The 22,279-nt window shown below is 41.7% G+C and overlaps 1 protein-coding gene and 1 pseudogene across 1 annotated transcript in view; one reads left to right on the top strand and one right to left on the bottom strand.

Moving 5' to 3' along the window:
• Positions 1 to 22,279, bottom strand: part of Gdpd4 (glycerophosphodiester phosphodiesterase domain containing 4) — a 94,549-nt gene that overhangs the window by 33,188 nt on the left and 39,082 nt on the right. The window contains exons 11-15 of the mRNA XM_021206994.1: positions 13,197 to 13,418; positions 11,393 to 11,547; positions 6,217 to 6,364; positions 4,488 to 4,570; positions 2,874 to 2,923 (exon numbers count right to left, since the gene is read on the bottom strand). Coding sequence (XP_021062653.1) covers positions 2,874 to 2,923; positions 4,488 to 4,570; positions 6,217 to 6,364; positions 11,393 to 11,547; positions 13,197 to 13,418 — 658 coding nt within the window. The remainder of the gene's footprint in view (positions 1 to 2,873; positions 2,924 to 4,487; positions 4,571 to 6,216; positions 6,365 to 11,392; positions 11,548 to 13,196; positions 13,419 to 22,279) is intronic.
• LOC110329015 overlaps positions 17,493 to 22,279 on the top strand; it is a 9,425-nt pseudogene continuing 4,638 nt past the window's right edge.

Here is a 22,279-nt window from a genome sequence, read left to right as displayed (position 1 = left end):
CAGAGAGAGAGAGAGAGAGAGAGAGAGAGAGAGAGAGACAGACAGACAGACAGACAGACAGACAGAGACAGAGACAGAGACAGAGACAGAGACAGAGAAGCAGTCTGGAAAGCTGTCTCACAAAGAACATAGGTCACCAACTTGGACCCACAATTTGACTTCGAGTCATTTGTCTTACTGTTCTCATGAACCTGTCTCTCAGAACCCTTCTCTAAGCCAAAGCTGGTCCTTGGCAGAGCTGGAGAGATGGTTTAGCTGTTAAAGGCCAGGTTGGACCCAGCAAAGGTTCTCCAGAACCTATGCTAGTCTATATAGTTCTGTCCCTTGGTGTCTATAGGGGACTGGTTCTGGAATTCTTTAGGAAAACAAAATCTGCAGATATACACATCTCCTCTGTAAGATTCATATAAACCTGTGCACACCTTCCCATAGACTTGACATCATTTTTAGATGATCTGTAATGACTAAATGACTAAATGCTGTATAGATAGGTACACTGTGTTGTTTAGGAAATTCAGTCATGTGCCCCATAATGATGTTTCAGTTGTCATGAACTGAACACCTGATACTGGTCACAAAAAGTCACAGCAGAACTGAAAACTCTTACTTGGTGACACTGCTACCATCTTGAGTTAGAGCACAGTGTAGCTAGTACACATTTGTAGGGATGCCAGTTACATAACAGGTATAGTTTACAATTTATGACCATGATAACAGGTGACTACATTATGATTTTTATGTATTTAATGTTATTTTCACACGCTACTTAAAAAGGGATTTTTAAACTCAAGAAATTAGAACTCAAGAACTTAGACATCAACAAATCAAATAACCCAATTAAAAAATAAGATGCCCCACTATACCACAGGGACACTTGCTCAACTATGTTCACAGCAGCTTTATTCATAATAGCCAGAAACTGGAAACAACCTAGATATCCCTCAGCTGAAGAGTGGATAAAGAAAAGTGGTACATATATACAATATAATACTATTCAGCTATTAAAAACAAAGACATTGTGAAATTAGCAGTCAAATAGATGGAACTTGAGAATATCAGCCTGAGTGAGGTAACGAAGACCCTGAAAGACACATATGGTATGTGCTCATTTATAAGTGAGCATTAGCCATAAAGTGAAGGATAATCACACTACAATCCACAGACCCAGAGAAACTGGGTATTAAGGAGGACCCAAGGGAGGATGTGGGAATCTCCAAGGGGGAAACAAAACGCAGTCATCAGAGGTGGATGGAGAGAGGGAACTGGGTGGAAGAGAGGATTAGGAGGGTGATGGGGATGGCAATCAGGTGGGGGGGCAGGGGAGGGCTTGGAGTGAGAAATCAGTGGGGGGCATCTCTGAGACTAGCTGGAGATCTGGGATGGGGGAGACTATGAGGGTGACTCTACCTAAGATTCCTACCAGCAGAGGACATAGAAACTGAAGTGGCCACCTCCTGTAGCCAGTCAAGACTTCTAGTGGAAGGATGGGGACAACAACCCACCCACAAAACCTTCAACCCAAAATTTGTCCTGCCTACAAGATGCACAGGGATAAAGATGGAGCAGAGATTGAGGGAGTAGCCAACCAATAACCAGCCCAACTTGAGACCTATCCCAAGGGAGAGAACCAACCTGACACTAATACTCTGCTATGCTTGCAGACAGGAACCTAGCATCTCCTGAGTTGCTTCATTTAGCAGCTGATGAAAACAAATGCAGACACCCATAGCCAAACATCAGGAGGAGCTCAGGGATCTTCTTGAAGAGTGTGGGACAGAATTGAGCAAATTAGAGGTGTCAAGGAAACCACAAGAAGACCTACAATGTCAACTAACCTGGGTCTATGGGGGCTCACAGCGACTGAACCATCAACCAAAGAGCACACAGGGGCTGAACCTAGGCCCCCACATTTGTAGAAGATGTGCAGCTTGGTCTTCATGTGAGTCTCGTAACAGTTGGACTGGGAACTGTCTCTGACTCTGTTGCCTGCCATTGAATCCCCTTCCCCTACCTTGATTGCCTGATCGGGCCTCAATAGGAAAGGAGGTGCTTGGTTCTGCTGGGACTAGATGTGCCAGGCTGGGATGGTACCCAAGAGGAGAGGGTAATGTGGGGAGACTGATGGTAAGGGCAGGATTGAGAGGAGAGGAGAGAGGGGACTGTGACTGGGATGTAATATGAATAAAAATAACTAAATTATGAGATAAAAAGGGTTTCTATAAAACAAAAGGTCTTGCAAGGCAGCTAACTTTCATGTTCTCAAGTCTCTAGACTATATCATTTGCTCATGTGCTTTATTTAATACCATACTGTTCCATTCATTATGGCCCTAAGAGCAATGCTCTTACACACACACACACACACACACACACACACACACACACACACACAAAGAGAGAGAGAGAGACAGAGACAGAGACAGAGAGACAGAGAGAGAGACAGAGAGAAAGAGACAGAGAGAGACAGAGAGACACAGAGAGAGAGATACAGTAGTTGTACTCTGTGGTGTTTGCACAACGATAAAATCAGGTAAGCAAGCATTTTTTGGAAAGCACCACCATTCTGCAGTGATAAGGACTGACCACAAGAATAAAGCTGTTATGCATTTCATAGCCAGCACACCTTATAGGGCCTAACTACATGAATCATATCAGCAGCAACATAACTTCCATTTCCATTGGTGCTTGGTTGAGTTTGCAGATGGGAACTCAAGGACAAGGGGACTGACTAAATGTTTCTGCTTCTCCCTGGTCCCCAACCCTCAGTCTCCACACACCCTCAGCTCTCAGCAGGGATGTGAAGGGCAGGCTCTATCTTCTCCAGGCAATGGGGAAGGACAAAGAGGAAGGAATGAGCAAGGCTTTTGACATTACCTGAAGATGCAGCAGCTTCAAGCCACCTTTCTCTTCTAAGCTCTTTTATCCTGGAAGGAAGCAGACCATGTATCAGCTCACAGGCCTCTTTTAAACAGCATTGTGGCCAGAAGAGATGTATTATCCAGGCAGGCTCTCACCTGAGAGGAAGGCCTGTGCTTCCTCCCTTTAAAGGGTAAGTTACCAATCAGAAAGATGGATGTAGAGAACCATAGTCTACCCGAACTTACATCCTTCTTCCAGGCTGTTAGTTCTCTCTCTCATCTTAAAACCACAATCCTGGGGATGCAGAGATGACTCAGTAGTCAGCTCTGAGCATTGGCTGCCTTTCCGGAAGACCTTGATTCCCAGCACCTCCCTGATGGCTCATAACCCGTCTGTAACTCCAGTTCTAGGGAATCTGGCACCATCTTCTGGCTTCTGTGGGTATGAGGCACTAACGAGGTACATAGACACACATGCAGCCAAAACAACCACACACAGGGAGTAGTAAGAACAAAAGAAAACAGAAAAAAAAATCCCCCCAAACAAAACAAAACAAAACAAAACAAACAAATAAAAACCACAAAAACAAATAAAACCAAAACCCTGTAGCATTTGTCCTGCAAGGATTTTCAAATGTCCTTTTCTGGGCAGACATAAAAAGGAGTATGGTTAGCAAAGGGAGATGCTAGAAAGGAGGAGTCAAGAGGGATGGGGGGGGATGGGAGGGATGGGAGGGATGGGAGGGAGGTTTGTGGAAGGGAGGTGGGGAAAGAGGACAACATTTGAAATGTAAATAAATAAAATAATCAATAGAAAAAAAAAAGAAAAAAGGAAAAGAATGAAACCTTGGGGTGGGGGGAAGGAGTATGGTCCAGAAAGAGAAAGAATATTTTTTTCCTCTAGGTCATCCAGCAACTAAAATGCAAAGCCAGGGCCACACCCCAGTCGTCTTGGCCTATGTACCTGTTCTGTCCTTTCTTCCCAGGAGGGGAGATGGAGGCCCTTGTTTGGACAGCTACAATCTCAGGCCTTCCTCAACAGATCACACTGAATTCATAGTACATTTCTGATTGGACTTGAGTGAGAGTCCTTATATGAAAAGGGTGTGTGATGGTTTGAATATGCTTGGCCCATGGGAAGTGAAACTATTAGGAGATGTGGCTTTCTTGGAGATGGAGTTGTGGCCTTGTTGGGGGAAGTGAGTCACTGTGAGGGGGGGTGGACTTTGAGGTCCCATGCTCAAGCTCTGCCCAGTGTAGAGAGTCTCTTCCTGGCTGCCTTTAGATCAAGATATAGAACTCTCAGCTCCTTCTCTAGCACCTGGATTCTGCCATGCTTCGTGATGATAATGGACTGAGTGAGCCTCTGAGACTGTAAGCCAGCCCCAATGAAATGTTGTCCTTTACAAGAGTATCCTTGGTCATGGTGCCTCTTTGCAGTAATGAAACCCTAAGACAGGGGGGTGAGGGAGTAAGCTGCAGGCAGAATGAAATGAGAGGCTGATATTCCAGCCCACTTTGCATGGGAGGTAGCAGAAGAAAACAACCTTTTCCTCAATTCTCTATAAGAACCCACTTATTACTTTTATTTAGAGGAACTGTTCATTTAGAATTATAAGTACATACTTACCAGTGATAACAAAATACAAAACCAATGATAACCGCAGAAGCAATATCCAAGAAAAGCCACATGAACATGTAGAATCCTGGTGTCTGCAAAACATGAACCAACCAAAGGTGGGTCGCTCTATAGCAGAAGGTTTGAAGTCCCTTGCTCCTCTACTTGGGCTGAGGCCCATAGGAAGTGGGGCCAGGTGAGACTACCTGCAGCTATTCTAACAGTCACCTGCACACATACAGGGGATATGTAAGACATACAGGGTGCCACACTCTCCCTCTCCCTTGACTCTCAAGGCAGACATCTGTGGGAATTACAGACACGTCACACCAAGTCTGTCCTGGACCCAGGACTCCAGTCCAGGTTATCTGACATCTTGTGCTCTCTTTCTGTAACATGGTCTCCAGTACCTAGCTACTTCCATATAGTTCTGGGAAGCCATTCATAATGCAACTGTCTATGAACTAGTACCTGGGAAACCATTGGTCTGAATCAACATTCTTCACAGAAATGCTGAATTATATGTAGAATTACATGTAATTTGACTCACACACCCACTCCTCCAGACTTCACAAAGACCAGCTCTTTCCCCAGCACTCTGACTCCTGCACTGATTCAAATGGATTTTCTAATCTCTGGTTTGATTCTTTTTCCTCTACTCCATTGCTCCTTCCCAGTGTTAATCTTGTTGCTACAGAAACTGGTGCTTTTAGTCTTTCTTAAGCTTTTCTGCACAATGCTTAACTTTCAAGGGAGCGAAATTAAGCTTCTCTTTTAAAATATTTATTTTATTCGTACCACAAGTATACATACAGGTGTCTCCAGAATCCAGAGGGAGCCACTGAATCCCCTGGAACTTGACTTCTGGACAGTTGTAAGTTGCCTGATATTGGCATTGGGGACCGAACATAGGTCCTTCAGAAGAACAGCAAGCACTCTTAAGGGTCCATCTTTCCAGTTCCTAGACTGTTTCCTAGTAGGAATAGTGGAGTGTGTCTATAGTCCCAGCCACTTAGAAGACTAAGGTGGAGAACGACTTGAGGCCAAGAGTTTGAGGCTAGCATGAACGGCACATGGAGACTCTCTTACTATAGCCTGTTTTCTGTTGCATGCTGCTCAGTCAAATCATTCTAGGCAGACAAGAAACCCAGGCTCTGTTGCAGTAGCTGGCTAGCCACAGCTCTATCCATAGGTACTAAGCGACTGGATTTAGCAGTGGCTGCAAACCAGGTGTTCAGGTTCACCAAGTCCCACCAGGGTGCTGGCTCATTTATTTAAGAGCATTGTATTCAAGAAACAGTTTTCACTTGGCAGAGAAAGGGTGCTGGCTTTCTTCCCATAATATACCCTATGACTGTTGTTGCTGCCATAGGGCTAGTGTGTGAGTGTGAGTGTGACTGTGTGTGTGTGTGTGTGTGTGTGTGTGTGTGGATGTGCTTGCACATGCTTAAGCCTGCAATAGAGTCAGACAGACCTCTCATTAAGAGAACATGGACCAAGACACCTGTGAGCTCCAGTTTTCTATGGGGATAATAAAAATAATCTCCAATGAGATTACATTGTAGTATGTAAAGTGCATTGTAAAGATTCAACAAATAAAGAACCTGGAAGAATTTGGATGGCAAGGGAGAAGGCACATCTCCATTACTCACAGATGTCTGTATTCTGAGGTAGCTTAACAGGGGACTATGAGGAGAGCACAATGACACCAGGCTTAGAATGATCTAGACAAGCAGCTCACCATGAAGAAGAGAGGGTGACTAAGCTGATTGAGGAGCTCAATGTTGTCTGTGGTCACAGAGTTGACACTAGAACACCAGGCCAGTGAGAAGAGCCAAGGCTCATTGATAACATACACATGGATGTAGATTTTAGCTTTCTGATAATCTCTGGAACAAAAACAGAGCCCACAGAGGGTTTCAGCTCAGTTGTACTCTCAATAACTAAAGGGCAACAACCACATTTGTGAAAAGCTACTGCTTAAATCATCAGACAGCTGGTCAAAAGACAGCTTCAGATTCGCTGAGACCAAATGGGCTCCTGCTGTACCATAGAATTCTGGTGAACTAAACATCCTACGGGGGATGCGGCAAGACAAAGAAAATGGAAAGAGAAAAAGAGAAAGAATGGGGGCAGAGGGAGGGTGGACAACAACAGACACAAAATCCTTTACAGCATTTACAAATCTTCCCACCACAGTCAGTTTCAAACTACAACTGAGGAAGCCAGTTTGCGGAGGAGTATGAGGCTCCTGAATGGCTGCTTCTACAAGCCATTCACTGCCTGTCACCTTAGGCGTGTGGGTCCCATGGGATTCTATCCCGGCACCACCCATCCTGACTTTTCTGTTTGACTGAAATCGAGTTCCAGCAGAAAGTGCTGTAATCCCACAGTTTTTGTGTATCCAGACCTAGCTTAGCACCTGGTTTTATACGTGCAAGTGTTAGTTGAAAGAACAAAGCAAACACCAGCATGGTGACCATTGTAACACTTAGATATCATGAGTTTTGGAGTATTTTTTAAAATAAGGATTGGGTGGGAGAAAAGAAACCCAGCTGTCTATGAGGCACTAAGTCAGTGGACGCCTCAGCCTGATCTTTGGAGAAGAAAGAGAATAAGCAAAGGCCTCACAAAGCAAGGCCAGTGTCATCGCAGAACTCAAGTTCTCAGAAAGCGCACCAAGCGCCCCTCGGCTGCTCGGTCTGTGGACTGAGGTCAAGTGCAAGGGTTTGCCCAAGAACTTTCAAACCCTGACCCAGTAGCCACACAGGAAAGTCCAAGTCTGCCACACACTAGAATGGCAAGCTCTGTGCTTTGGGGCAGACACAATATAATAACCATGCCTTTCTACAGGAGGTGCTGCCAATTTCCTGCTCACAGGGAGAACTGCCTCTAAGTTCTGCAGGTCACGTAAAGAGAGACTTAGAAAGAATTTGTAGGGGAAAAGTGAAAAAGACTTCTTTGTACTATTTAAAACTATAATTCAAATTCAATGTTTTAAAATATGGATAAGGGCTATAGAAACTATAATTAAAAACATAATACCCGCCGGGCGTGGTGGTGCATGCCTTTAATCCCAGCACTCGGGAGGCAGAGGCAGGCGGATTTCTGAGTTAGAGGCCAGCCTGGTCTACAAAGTGAGTTCCAGAACAGCCAGAGCTATACAGAGAAACCCTGTCTCAAAAAACAAACAAACAAACAAAAAACCAAAATACCCTTAAGTATTACCTCAAAGAAAATGAAATACTTTGGTATGAATTTAAGGACGCATTAAGGATGTAACCCTGAAAAATGTAGAAATAGTGATGAAAGCAAGCAAAGAAACCAAGTCCACAGAGTGATGCTCACTCCCAGACTGGAGAGGGTCAGGGCAGAGTTGCCAGCTATTCCCAGCTGATCTGTAAGGTCAACATGAATCCTAGAGAAGGCCAACAAAGGTCTGTTTACACAGTTAGGTCACCTGGTCCAAAACACACGTGCAAAGGCACAGTTCCAGGAAAAGCAAATCTTACGTGGGGAGGAGGGAGTGTCAGAGTCTCGCTCCATAGCGCAAGGTGGTCTTAAACTCACTATGTAGCCCAGGCTGGCCCTGACAATCCTCAGTCTCCCATATGCTGGGGAAAACATACTTCAGTCTGGAAAAATAACAAGTGAAAGGGAATTAATCACTGTCCTCAGGAGTGAAGCTACATTTAATCAGGACAGAGAGGTATCCGAGCAAGGACAGACACACCAGTCAGTGGTCCTGCATAGAAACTCTGGAAAAGGACCTAGATACATTTGTTCAAATAACCTGTGACAAAGCTGTCAAAGCAAGTGAGTGGAACAGTAGATTTAAACAAACGTCACCAATTTGGAAGGCCAGAGACCCTCTCCCAAAAGAACATTAAAATCTCAACCAAGCCTCAGACGGTGTATAAAAATGAGCTCAGGATGATTTGTATGCTTGAGTATATAATGTAACAATATAAACCTTATAGAAAACATAGAAGAAAAGTACACTGTCCGCTCTTGAGTTGAGCAAAGAGTTCTTAGATTAGAGCTAAATGCTCACTTCCTTAAAGGGAGAACTCATATGCCAGCCTCATCAAAATGGAAACACTGCGCTTGCTTTGTGGAGACCTCATGCCCTGCTAAGCAGATGCCGCAGAAAGTCAGAGACAGACTGGGAGAATGTGCTCCCTTTTATAATGATTCGTATTTACTTATGTGTGGCTGTGCCTGAAATTATTGTGCAAGCACCCATGGACTCTAAAAGAAGGCATCAAATCCCCTGGAGCTCTGGTTATGGGTGGTTCGGAGCCTCCCAGCATGGTGTTGGGAGCTCTGGGTATGCTGGAAAACAGTTCATATTGTTATCCACTGAGGTATCCCTCCAGCCCCAGGGAAATGCTTTCAAACACTATCTAACACAGGGTGAAAAGAATTCTCAAGATTCAACAATAAAGAAAACAATTTCAAGGAAGAAAATTATAAGTAAACACAGCATCATTAGCCTTTAGAGAATATGTTTAAACAAATTGATGTTACCACATGCCTATCAGAAGAGATAAGATTAAAAAGTGACAACACCAAACATTACCACGGATGCAGAAACTCTGGGTCATGGTGCTGGCAGGAATGTAAAAGGTTACAGTCTTCCTGGAAAAGTCTGGTGACTTTTAATAAAATTTTCAATTACTACACCCAGGAATTTGAAATCTGAGGCATCTTTTCCCTGAAATAAACTTATATTTGCATGAAAGCCCATATGAAAACAGATGGAAATAATCAGATGTCTTTCTGCTAGTAACTGATTAAACAAACTTTGGTATACACACCATTGAACACTATTCAGCAATAAAAAGGAACAAATTATAAATAAATGCCCTGGAGAGAATTTAAGAGAATTACTATGCGTGAAAAATAAACCAGTCCCCCTAGACAAGGCTGCCCACTCTCTCCCTACTTATTCAATATTGTACTTGAAGTCCTAGCCAGAGCAATTCGACAACAAAAGGAGATTAAGGAGATACAAATTGGAAAGGAAGAAGTCAAAATATCACTATTTGCAGATGATATGATAGTATATATAAGTGACCCTAAAAATTACACCACAGAACTCCTAAACCTGATAAACAGCTTCAGTGCAGTAACTGGCTATAAAATTAACTCAAACAAATCAGTGGTCTTTCTCTACACAAAGGATAAACAGGATGAGAAAGAAATTAGGGAAACAACACCCTTCACAATAGTCACAAAGAATATAAAACTGCTTGTGGACGTTGTACATCGTGGTGCGGAGCCTAGTGCGCACCACGATGTACAACGTCCACAAGCAGCCACCAAACGCAGACACTACTGCATATGCCTAGCAAGAACTTGCTGAAAGGACACTGATATAGCTATCTCTTGTGAAGCTATGCCAGTGCCTGGAAAATATAGAAGTAGATGCCCACAGTCATCTATAGGATAGAATACAGAAACCCCAATGGAGGAGCTAGAGAAATTACCCAAGGAACTGAAGGGGTCTGCAACCCTATAGGTGGAACAACAATATGAACTAATTAGTACCCCCAGAGCTCGTGTCTCTAGCTGCATATGTAGCAGAAGATGGCCTAGTCAGCCATCGTTGGGAAGAGAGGCCCCTTGGTCTTGCAAACTTTATATGCCCCATATAGGGGAACACCAGGGCCAATAAGTGGGAGTGAGTGGGCAGGGGAGCAGGGTAGGGGGAGGGTATAGGGGACATTTGGGATAGCATTTGAAATGTAAATGAAGAAAATATCTAATAAAATAAATTTAAAAAATACCAAACTCAAAAAAAAAGTCCCCAAATAATATGAGTTTGCTCATTCTTGATATAACACATTATAGACATTTTTCTGGGGGCTAAGGTTTTAGACTAGGGGAAAGGATGGAAGGAGAGTAGCTGTTGAAGGACAGTATCAACGGATGCTGGTGACGACGGTTCATGGAGTGGTGTTCACTCCCAGCTTCACTGCGCCGTTGTTCACAATGGCCAAGATAAGGAATCAGCCCAAGTATCTATCAACAGATTCATAAAACTGATTAAGAAATGGATTAAAGCCAGGCGTGGTGGCACATGCCTTTAATCCCAGAACTCAGGAGACAGAGGCAGGCAGATTTCTGAGTTTGAGGCCAGCCTGGTCTATAAAGTGAGTTCCAGGACAGCCAGGGCTATACAGAGAAACCCTGTCTCAAAAAAACAAAAATAAAAAATAAAAAAAGAAATGGATTAAGAAAATATGGTACTTATATGCAATGGAATACTACTCAGTATTTTAAAAAAAAGAATTTCTGTTAGCTGTCCCAATATGGGTGATCCTGGAAAACACTATACTGCATGAAATGAGCCAGAGGTAGAAAGACAAATATTGTGTGACTGCACTTAAATACGGAATCTTAAATAGTCAACCTTACAAAAGTGTAGAGTAAAATTATAAACCAAGCATATAAAAATGTGTGGAGAGGTTGGAGAGATGGCTCAGCTGGTCAAAGTACACTCTTCCATAGGACCCTGGTTCAAATCCCAGCAACCACATGGAGGCTCACAGTCATCTTATAACTCCAGTTCCAGGGGAATCTTATACCCTCGTCTAGCCTCTGTGGGTTTTGTACATATGCACATACACACACCAGGGAAACACACACATAAAATAATAGATGGACCTTTAAAATAAGTATTAAGTAGTAAGGAATTAGAGTACAAAGAAGAGCATCATCTACACATCATAAATGTATAAATGTGTAATAAATCTTATTAACAAAAGAAGGGAGGCAGGAAGAGCAACGAGAAAGCAGAGGAGTAAAGATGAGAGAAAATCAGATAAAGGGGCAAAAGGAAGCTAAGTGGTACTGATAGTTTGTGAATGTTACAGCAATAATGTATGTTAAGAGCGGGGGTAAACACTTACCTCAACCCAGCGTAGAACAATCTCTTATAGTCAACATTTATTATACTAATATTATTTTTTTTAAGGTCTTTAATGGACCATAAACGGCCCACTTGCTGAAAACCAGGAGCCATGTACCTGACATAGTCTCTATCAAAACCGGGCAACCAAAATATCTGCAAGAAGAAACAGACAGTGGATGCTCAACTTTCCTGATACAAACAGCTCAGGAAGAATGAAAGGGCGAGCCTCCATTCCAGCTCTGGGAGTGGTCTATAGGAAGCAGAGAAAGAGGCTAGCCCTTGGTGAAAGAATCAAATTAGTTATACTGTCTAATGATCTCTTAAAGATGGGGAAGGCTGCTGTGGAACTGAGTTTTGCCCCAGACCTTTCCATCCTCCAGTTAACAGTAAGTAAAAGGCCCAAGCACACAGAGTCATACAAAAAAGAAATTGAGGGCTAGAGATGTAGCTCAGTGGTAGAGCACCTTCCTAGTATTTTCAGGACCATAAATTAGATAAAAAATAACAGAGAAAAAATTGGTAGATATGAACATAAAAGTACTATACCCTAGTTTCTGATGCCAAAAGTCACCCCTGAGAGGAGCTACATAGTTGTTTCCTGGCAACAGAGATGCTGCTCTGACTCAGCTGTGGAAAGAACTCCATTTGCAAGGAGATACGTACTTGTTTTACTCATAGCATTGCTGTATTTTGGGAAATTAGGTGATTTGAAAAAATAACTGCAAATAAAGAGTGATTCTAGAAGAAGAAACCAAAACCAAATGAGGAGCAAAGCTGTACTCAACGAAGACCCAGCGACCTTTCTACGTCATTCTTTAAAACCAATGCCCTCAAAGCTGTACTGTCATGAAGACCATGGCTATACTGTCATATTAGGTCTATGTCGAGTGCTGGGTAGATCACCTCAGTGTTACTATATACACTATTATATTTTGGTGTGGTCCTAGGATTGAACACGTGGTCCCAAGCATGCTAGGCAAGGGTTCAATTGGTGAGCTATATCACCAGCCCTCTTATTAATTTTTTTTTTTATTTTGAGGCAAGGTCTTGCTAAGTTGTATAAATTGGCCTTGAACTTATTCTATATCCATGCAAACTTTAAATTTGCCCTCGTCTGACCTCAGCATCCAGAGTAGCTGGAATTACAGTTATGTATAACCAAGCCTGGCTTATATACATTATTCTTTTTTCCAGCACATGTATGCATGTGTAGCATGCATAAGCAAATGTTCACATGTACACAAATGTATACATGTGCACATGTGTGTGCATACATGTAGAGGCCAAATGTTGACATGAGATAACTTCTTCATTGGTTCCCATTTTACTTTTGAGGCAGGGTCTCTCACTGAACCTGGAGTTTGCCAATTCCAGTTAATCTAGCTAGCAATCTTGCCCTTTCCTGTCTCTGCCTCCTCAGTGCTGGAATTACAGTGGCTGCCATGCCTGTACAGATTCTACATGGGTTCTGAATATCCAAACCCCACCTTCGTGTTTGTGAGTAAGTGGTCCATGCACTGAGCCATCTCCTCCACTCCTAAATCATTCTTTAACAATGCACTAATATTAGATTTGGTTTAAAATAGGAAACAGTCTCAATATTTTTCCCTACTGGGAGCATATTAACTGGATCATTCTCCAATTGCCTTCTGTAGCTGTATAAACAGTAATTTCCATTTCCAAAGGACACAATGTCACTTACTGATTGATCTCAGAGAGGACTCATATGGCAGTTAAATTCAGCTACTCCTGACCAGGTTACCGCCGCCCAACCTCTGACATAAATACTAAGAAACACATACCAGACGTTGTTCAATTTTAGAGTCAAGGATGACCCTTACTACTCTTCGGACAAAAGTGTTTCTGAGAGGATGTCCTGGTCGAGGGCCGAACAGATCAAATATCACAATCTTCTGTTCCCGTTTTGCAAGTGCCAATAACTCAGACAGCTGTGGAATTGACTGGTTGCCTGCTCTTCTTTTGTCAGCCTCTGATAGAGGTTTCATGCCAAAAAACGGCTTATGCTAAAAATAAACATATCAAAGAAAACATTGGTTCTGGTCAAGCACTCCCAGGTTTCCTGCTCTGTGGTTCTGCTTCCATATTGCTTACACTACCACTCAACTCACTACACCTTCGTACAATACAAGGGAATTCAATGTCATCTCCACTGGTGATCCGAGGGTTTGGAATGATTTCTTTGATATCCTAGACTTCTTATACATGTACCAACAGTTCTCCATGTTCTTAACTTTCCTTTTTAGTCTTTTCTTCTGCAACTCACAGTCCTCAACCCCTTTCTATCACACTGCCTTGCCACATGGGCTCTTGCTGTCATAGTTCTGTATAATGGAAAGAATATATGCTTTGGTTTCAGGGCTCACTGTGTTTAGTCCTAGCTGTACCACTCCCTCATTTGTTTACCATGTCAGCCTGCTAAAATCCTATCTACCTGTTCAAATGCTTCCTCCTTCACAAAGTGTTTCTTAATTATACCTGAACTAATGAGACTTTGATAGCAATAAATTCTGATGGTCCATACTTGTGTTTCTATAACTTTATATCTTGTGCTGCTTTTGATAGTATTCATACACATCTTAGACCACAGTTAAAATCCTCACTCCGTATGTTTCTTGTTGTTCACTTAAATTCAACCTTACTCAAGTTTTCAGGACACTGGCATAATGTAGCCAGATTCTTAGCCAGAATATCACATAAATGGCCTCTAGCCCAGTTCTGAATAGAGCCCTTGCTTCTCTCATGAGTTGGGCCTCCACTGTCCACGTTTCTCTTTACACTCTTGTCTTCCAAGCTCCTACGAGAACCACTCATTAAGCTATGTTTGCAACATTCAAAGACTTCTAGACCAGAGTTCCAAAATTCTCCACAATCCTGTAAACCAAGTCCAAAGGCCTGTGGACCACATGGTACAACAATGGGCTCCATTTCTCAGTACCAATGTTCTGTGTTACTTTTCTCATTGCTAGACAAAATTCCTAGCAATAAGCAATCCAAAGGAGGAAGGATTTGTTTCGGCTCATAGTTTGAGGGTACAGTCCATCATTTGGGGGAAGGCATGGCCGCAGGAACTTGAGGCATCTGGTCACATCATATCTGAGGACAGGAAGCAGAGAACGATGAATGCCAGTGTTCAGCTCGCTTTCTCCTTGTTATTCAGTCCAGGATGTTAGCCCAGGGAACGGTGCTGTCAACTGTTAATGTAGTTATTTCCAACACAACTAACCTAATCTAGATAACTCTTTACAGGCATGACCATAGGCTAACCTAATCTAGATGATCCTTCGTAGACATGTCAGTAAGCTCATCTCTTAGGTAATTATAGATCTTGTCAAGTTAACAAACAATACTACTCTTGGTCAATATTCTTAGTTTTAGTATCCCAAACTGTAAAACAGGAAAGTGGTGTAGTAATCTATGTGTTTCTAGAATTTTTTTTTAATTATTACCATTTTAAATTACACTGAAATAGTTTTCATGCCAGGCATGTATGCCTTTAATTCCAGCACTCAGGTACCTGAGGCAAACAGATATCTGTGAGTTCCAGGTCTGCCTGATCGACATGGTGCGTTCCAGGACAACAAGGACTATATAAAGGGAGCCTGTTACAAGGGGGAAACAAGAGTTTTCATGTTGAAGCAATGTTTATAGATTTGAGGAACTTTTATTTAGTTGAGACTTTTATTGACCATGCCACTGTCATCATGATATTATTATTTTGCTATTGAGACAGGGTATTTCTCTGGCCTAGCCTGAGGCTCACTGTGTAGCTCAGGATGGCCTCACGATTGTGATCCTCTTTCCTCTAGGTCTTGAGTGTTGGGACTAGAGCATACACTGCCACACCTGATCATGATCAATTTTGTACTGCTACTATAACACACTGTCATAAACTTAGTGACTTAAAACAACACAGATCATTATGAGTGAGTGTGTGTGTGTGTGTGTGTGTGTGTGTGTGTGTGTGTGTGTGTTTTATAGATCAGAAGTTCTTTATGGGTCTCCTGGAGCTGAAATCAAGGTGTCAACCAAATTCCACACCATCCCCGAGCTTCTAGAGAACATTCCTGCTTGGTTACAGTATTGGCAGAATTCAGTTCCCTGTGATTTGGGAAACCTCTGTTAGTTGAGGGCCTTTTCCATGTTTTAGTGGCTGTATTAGTCAGGGTTCTCTAGAGTCACAGAACTTATAGATGGTCTCTATTTAGTAAAGGAATGTATTGATGACTTACAGTCTGCAGTCCAATTCCCAACAATGGTTCAGTAGTAGCTGTGAATGGAAGTCCAAGGATCTAGCAGTTGCTCAGTCCCACACAACAAGCAGGCGAAAGGGAGAGGGAGAAGGAGAGAGAGAGAGAGAGAGAGAGAGAGAGAGAGAGAGAGAGAGAGAGAGAGAGAGTCCCTTCTTCCAATGTCCTTATATGGTCTCCAGCAGAAGGTGTAGCCCAGATTAAAGGTGTGTACCACCACACCTTTAATCCCAGATGACCTTGAACTCGGAGATTTCCCTGTCTTAATCTTCTGGAATCCATAGCCACTATGCCTCAAGATCTCCATACCAAGATCCAGATCAGAAACTTCCATCTCCCAACCTCCAGATTAGGATCACTGGTGAGTCTTCCAATTCTGGATTGTAGTTCATTCCAAATATAGTCAAGTTGACAACCAGGAATAGCCAATACAGTGGCCATCTGCATTCCTTGGTCCGAAGGCTCTTTCTTCTACCTTCAAAACTTGCAGTTGATAGTTGAGTCCCCGTCACACTTCAAACCTCTCTTGTCTCTTGTGTCTCCATTGATAAAATCTTTCTGGTCGTATCTAAGTCAGTCCTTTAAGGACTTTCCTGATTAAATGAGGTCATCTGAAAATCAGAACAATCTTTCCTGAAGCCTATAACCTCAGCTGTTTGTGCAGAAGCCTTTTTTTTTTCACCATGCCTAGTGATATTAATAAATTCCAAAAATTAGGACATGCACATCTTTGGAAAGTCATCATTCTGCCTGCTATTCATCATGAAAGAGTGTGAAATTCTTTGAGGGGAAATAACTATCTTAAATATGTATATTCTTAACAGCAGAGTTCCAAAATTCATGATGTAAAACCTAACAGATCTGAAAAGAAAAACAAACTAACAATTGAAATGACTTTGTCATGCCTTAGTTAATAACTGACAGAATAAACCAGTAGGAAATCCATAAAATCAGAGATAATGTAGTCACTGTTACTCCACTAGCTCTCATAACAATGTCTATAGAACATTCTACCCAATAGTTACAGAATATATACTCTGTAACTACGTTTATGTTTATGTTTTTATTTTTGTTTCAAGGATTGAAACGAGGGCTTTGCACATGGTGAGCATCTGAGGTACCCACTTTCATTAATTTTTTGTAAAATTTTGACACAGGGTCTTGTTATGCACCCCAGACAGGTCTTCAACTCTCTCTTTCCTCAGCTTCCAGAGCACTGGGGTTGTAGGCAAAATTGGCACACTCGAGTGTACCAGAAGTTTTGAAGAACCGCTGTATCTAGCATGAACCTAGAGTGATGACACTTAAGCTTTGAAGTAGCCTTCTGTTAGTGATTGTTATCTGAGATTTTATGGGGTTATTCTTTTAAAGGATTCTCAGAGCCTTTGCATAACTGGCAAGCCAGGAACTCTTCTATGGCTGAGAACTGCTTAGGTGATGGGTCTTTTGAGAAAACCCCTAGATCAGATAAGAAGATTTATGATTCAGAAATTGACTTGCTCTAGGTTCCTTTTGTGTAACAATAGAAAGAACTTCTAGGAGGCTGCCAGTGCGTGCGCATGCTTGCACACACACACACACACACACACACACACACACACACACACACCTTCCAGAAAACTGCAGGCCCCATCTTATTTAGTATTGAATTCTACTAAACATACAGAAAAATAAACACCAATTCTATGAAGTCTCTTACAAGATATAGAAGGCAATCTCCTCACCTTATGAATCACATACACACAACAATAAATTTTTTAAAATGTAAAAAATATTTTTGAAGCAACAGCATAGAAAAAGCTTTTACTATTGTGGTCTAAGTAGGTGAAGATGTCAGCCAAACCTAACAGCGTTAGCCATATGGTGCTGGTTTTGGAGGTAAGAAAGATCAAGACTGAGGGGTTTGTGGATTCTTGGTTGGTTTTGGAGAACTGTAGAGACAGGCAATGGGTGGTAAGGTCAGAGTTCCTATAAGAAGGCCTGGAGAGGCCATTGAATGAAGTCATTGTCAATGAGAATTCCTAGAAAGAATCCATGTCTGCAATAACTCATTGATTCATGGATTAGAACTGCAGGGATGAGGAGAGATTAAAAAGCTGTAGGTCCAGAGACCAATGACCTTATTGTGGGCTAACTGAAGCTCTCTAAATGGCCATTCCTTGCCCACCTCTGTGCCAGAACTAACGTCTTATAATTAATAGATTCCCTTTGGAATCTGCTTGGAAGATTAGTGACTTCCATCAAGAATACCGTCTGAGGTCTGAAGGAGCTGCTCACCCATCCTGCTGTAAGCACCTCTCTGACACTTCCTCCACTATATTTTAAAATTGACTTGATTTATGATGGTTTTGTTCTGTAAATCTATGAAGCTAAATCCATATGGAAACATGGTGTTTTGGTTACCCTAAATCTGTGTTTCCAGGCCATGGTTATTTAAATTTGGCACGAGAATAAATTATCTCTTATTTCTCATGAAACTACCGAATTTTGTTTGTTTTAAGCTGGCAATTTGAAGGTGAAGTAGGGGTAGTGGATGCCCAAGCCATGAGACATCTGCCAAGGAGAGCTGCACACAAGGAGTAAGAGCGGTCCAAGGGAGAAGTTTATGCTACAACAGCAAATCTGTAGGACTAAAGCCATATCAGCCCTGAAACTAAGCCCCAGATACCAGACACCAGCTACAGGATTTAGTGTTGTCCAGCTAGGGTTCATTCTTGCTTTGGTCCAATCTTTCTTCACTGTTTCTCCATTTCTCCCATTTGAAATTGGAAGGTTTTAGTTTAGTTTAGTTTAGTTTTTTTTTTTTTTTAATTTTCACAGGTAGTGACCATTAAGAGATTGTCTCAAGTCTCAGAAGAAACTTTGGATTTTATAATGGTGTTAAGACTGTTAAAGACTGGGACTTTTGAAGTTGAGCTAAATGCATTTTGTGTAATGAGATGCTCATGATTTACTAGGGCCAAGGGGCCAAATGTAGAGATTTTAATAAAAAATGTCTCCCATGTTTATACATTTGAACACTTGGTCCCAGTTGGCGGTGCTGCTTGGAGAAGATAGAACCTTTAGGAGATGCAGCCTTGCAAGGAAATATGTCACTGAGGATGGGCTTGAAGATCCAGAAATTAATCCACCCACCTATGGTCACTTGATTTTTGACAAGGGGGCTAAAACCATCCAGTGGAAAAAAGACANCATTTTCAACAAATGGTGCTGGCACAACTGGCGGCTATCATGTAGAAGAATGAGAATAGATCCNTTCTTATCTCCTTGTACAAAGCTCAAGTCTAAGTGGATCAAAGACCTCCACATAAAACCAGAGACACTGAAATTGATAGAGGAGAAAGTGGGGAAAAAACCTCGAAGATATGGGCACAGGGAAAAAATTCCTCAACAGAACACCAATGGCTTGTGCTGTAAAATCAAGAATTGACAAATGGGACCTCATAAAATTGCAAAGCTTCTGTAAGGCAAAAGACACTGTCNACAANACAAAAAGGCCACCAACAGTTTGGGAAAGGATTTTTACCAATCCTAAATCTGATAGAGGACTAATATCCAATATATACAAAGAGCTCAAGAAACTGGACTCCAGAAACTCAAAAAACCCCATTAAAAAATGGGGTACAGAGCTAAATAAAGAATTCTCAACTGAAGAATATCGAATGGTTGAGAAACACCTGAAAAAATGTTCAACATCCTTAGCCATTAGGGAAATGCAAATCAAAACAACCCTGAGATTCCATCTCACACCAGTCATAATGGCTAAGATTAAAAATTCAGGTGACAGCAGATGCTGGCGAGGTTGTGGAGAAATAGGAACACTCCTCCATTGCTGGTGGGATTGTAAGCTTGTACAACCACTCTGGAAATCAGTCTGGCGGTTCCTCAGAAAATTGGACATAGTACTACCGGAGGACCCAGCAATACCTCTTCTGGGCATATACCCAGAAGATCTTCCAACTGGTAATAAGGACACATGCTCCACTATGTTCATAGCAGCCTTATTTATAATAGCCAGAAGCTGGAAAGAACCCAGATGTCCCTCAATAGAGGAATGGATACAGAAACTGTGGTACATTTACACAATGGAGTACCACTCAGCTATTAAAAACAATGAATTTATGAAATTCTTGGGCAAATGGATGTATCTGGAGGATATCATCCTTAGTGAGGTAACCCAATCACAAAAGAAGTCACTAGATATGCACTCACTGATAAGCGGATATTAGCACAGAAACTTAGAATACCCAAGATACATTATGCAAAACACAAGAAAACCAAGAAGGATGACCACTGGGTGGATACTTCATTCCTCCTTAGAATAAGGAACAAAATACTCATGAAAGGATATAGGTACAGAGACAAAATTTAGAGCTAAGATGAAAGGATGGACTATCCAGAGACTACCCCATTCGGGAGTCCATCCCATCATCAGCCACCAAACCTAGATACTAATGCTCATGCCAACAAGATTCTGCTGAAGGGACCCTGATATTGCGGCCTCTTGTGAGGCTATGCCAGTGCCTGGCAAACACAGAAGTGGATGCTCACAGCCAGCTATTGGATGGAACACAGGGTCGCCAATGGAGGAGCTAGAGAAAGTACCCAAGGACCTTAAGGGGGCTGCAACCCTGTAGGTGGAACAACAATATGAACTAACCAGTACCCCCNGAGCTCGTGTCTCTAGCTGCATATNTAGCAGAAGATGGCCTAGTTGGCCATCATTGGGAAGAGAGGCCCCTTGGTCTTGCAAACTTTATATGACCCAGCACAAGGCAAGGCCTGGGCCAAGTAGTGGGAGTGGGTGGGTAGGGGAGCAGAGGTGTGGGGAGGTATAGGAAACTTTCAGGATAGCATTTGAAATGTAAATAAAGAAAATAATAATAATAATAAAAAAAAGAGAAAAAGAATAAAAAAAAAAAAAAGAGTTGTTAGCCTTGTTCACCTCTTGCTTTTCTCTGCTTCCTGTGTGGGGATAAAGATGTGATCAGCGTGTCTTTCTCCTGTCGCCACGCAATGCCTTCCCTGCCCTTGTAGACTTTTTCTCTGAAACTATGAGCTAACATAAATCCTTTCTTCCTGAGTTGTTTTTCATCATGGTATTTTATCACAGCAACAGAAAAGTAACTGATACCCTCTAATCACAACCATTCATTTGAGAGTTTTGTTGTGTTCTACTTTTTAATGGGCATATAATGCAGATTTTTTTTTTTAAATCTGAATCCTATGCTTCTGTAAACCATTCGTTGTATTTGGTCTTGCTTCTCTGACCCTTCAATTCAGGAAGGTATGCATCTATTCCACCTCTGCTTTACATGGCAATGCATCCATTCACATATATTCAGTAATCTGTCTTCCCTTTCCCTGCAGCAACACTTGACAAATTGTGAAATAAAGGTCATGTCTTCTGGATCATTTAAGGATATATTCTATTCAATCTAGTATGACAAGCCCTGGGTCCCTATTAAAGACACAGATGTAATTGGTATTTGGAACAAATGCTAAGAACCTTTGCAAAGCAAACTGTCTGGTGTGTGTCATCATGTACTGATGCAGCATTACATATAGAAAGAACATAACCACCTCCCATGTAATCAAGGAAACTGTGTACATTTATAAGTATTAGGTTAAAATAATTACTAGGAGTGAATTTATTATTTTGTAATGATAACAATGAGATAATTTCTGAAATGATAGGCACTGTTAGATGGTAAGAGCCAGAGGACCAGGGAGTCAGCTTTGAAGCATTCTCTCCCAGCAATGGCACCGCCTTATAGTTTGATTCACAGCAGTCAGTCCTGAAACCATATACACACAAACAGCAAACAAAAATGGACTAAGTGGGCTATATTTATATATTTGTGCAAACATATCTTATATTTAGAGTCTCCATTGAGAAGTCAGGTATAATTCTAATAGGTCTGCCTTTATATGTGGCTTGGTCTTCTCACCTTACAGGTTTTAATACTTCTTCTGCAGTCCTTTAACTAAAACATGTTTGGTATTTTAGTTATTATGTGCCAAGGGGGTTTTCTTTACTGGTCCAGTTATATGCTTCTTGCACTTTGATAGGCATCTCCTTCTGTAGGTTAGAGAAACTTTCTTCTGTGATTTTGTTAAAAATATTTTCTGTGCCTTTGACCTGTGTTTCTAACTCCTTCCTCTGTTCTATTGTTCTTAGATGGTATTGGTACAAAAACAGACATATTGATGAATAGAAACAAACTGAAGACCCAGACATAAATCATAAACTGAAAGGTATCTGATTTTAAATAAAGAGGCCAGAAATAGACACTGGAAAAAATCATCTTCAACAAATTGTGCAGGTCAAACTGGATGACTGCATGTAGAAAACTCCAAATAGATCCATACTTATCACCTTGCACAAAACTCAACTCCAAATGGACCAAAGACCCAGCATAAAACCAGATACACTGGACCTAATAGAAGAGAACGTAGGAAATATCCTTGAACTCATTGGCACAAGAAAATGGTGAGCAGAATACCATTAACACAAGCACTAAGATCAATAGTTAACAAATGGGGTCTCCAGTCACAAAAGAAGTCACTCGATATGCATTCACTGATAAGTGGATATTAGCCCAGAAACCTAGAAT

Source organism: Mus pahari, chromosome 1 (genome assembly GCF_900095145.1).
Source record: "Mus pahari chromosome 1, PAHARI_EIJ_v1.1, whole genome shotgun sequence".
Classification (NCBI taxonomy): domain Eukaryota; kingdom Metazoa; phylum Chordata; class Mammalia; order Rodentia; family Muridae; genus Mus; species Mus pahari.
Note: the sequence above shows the minus strand (reverse complement) of the source record. Positions and strands in the feature narration are given on the sequence as shown.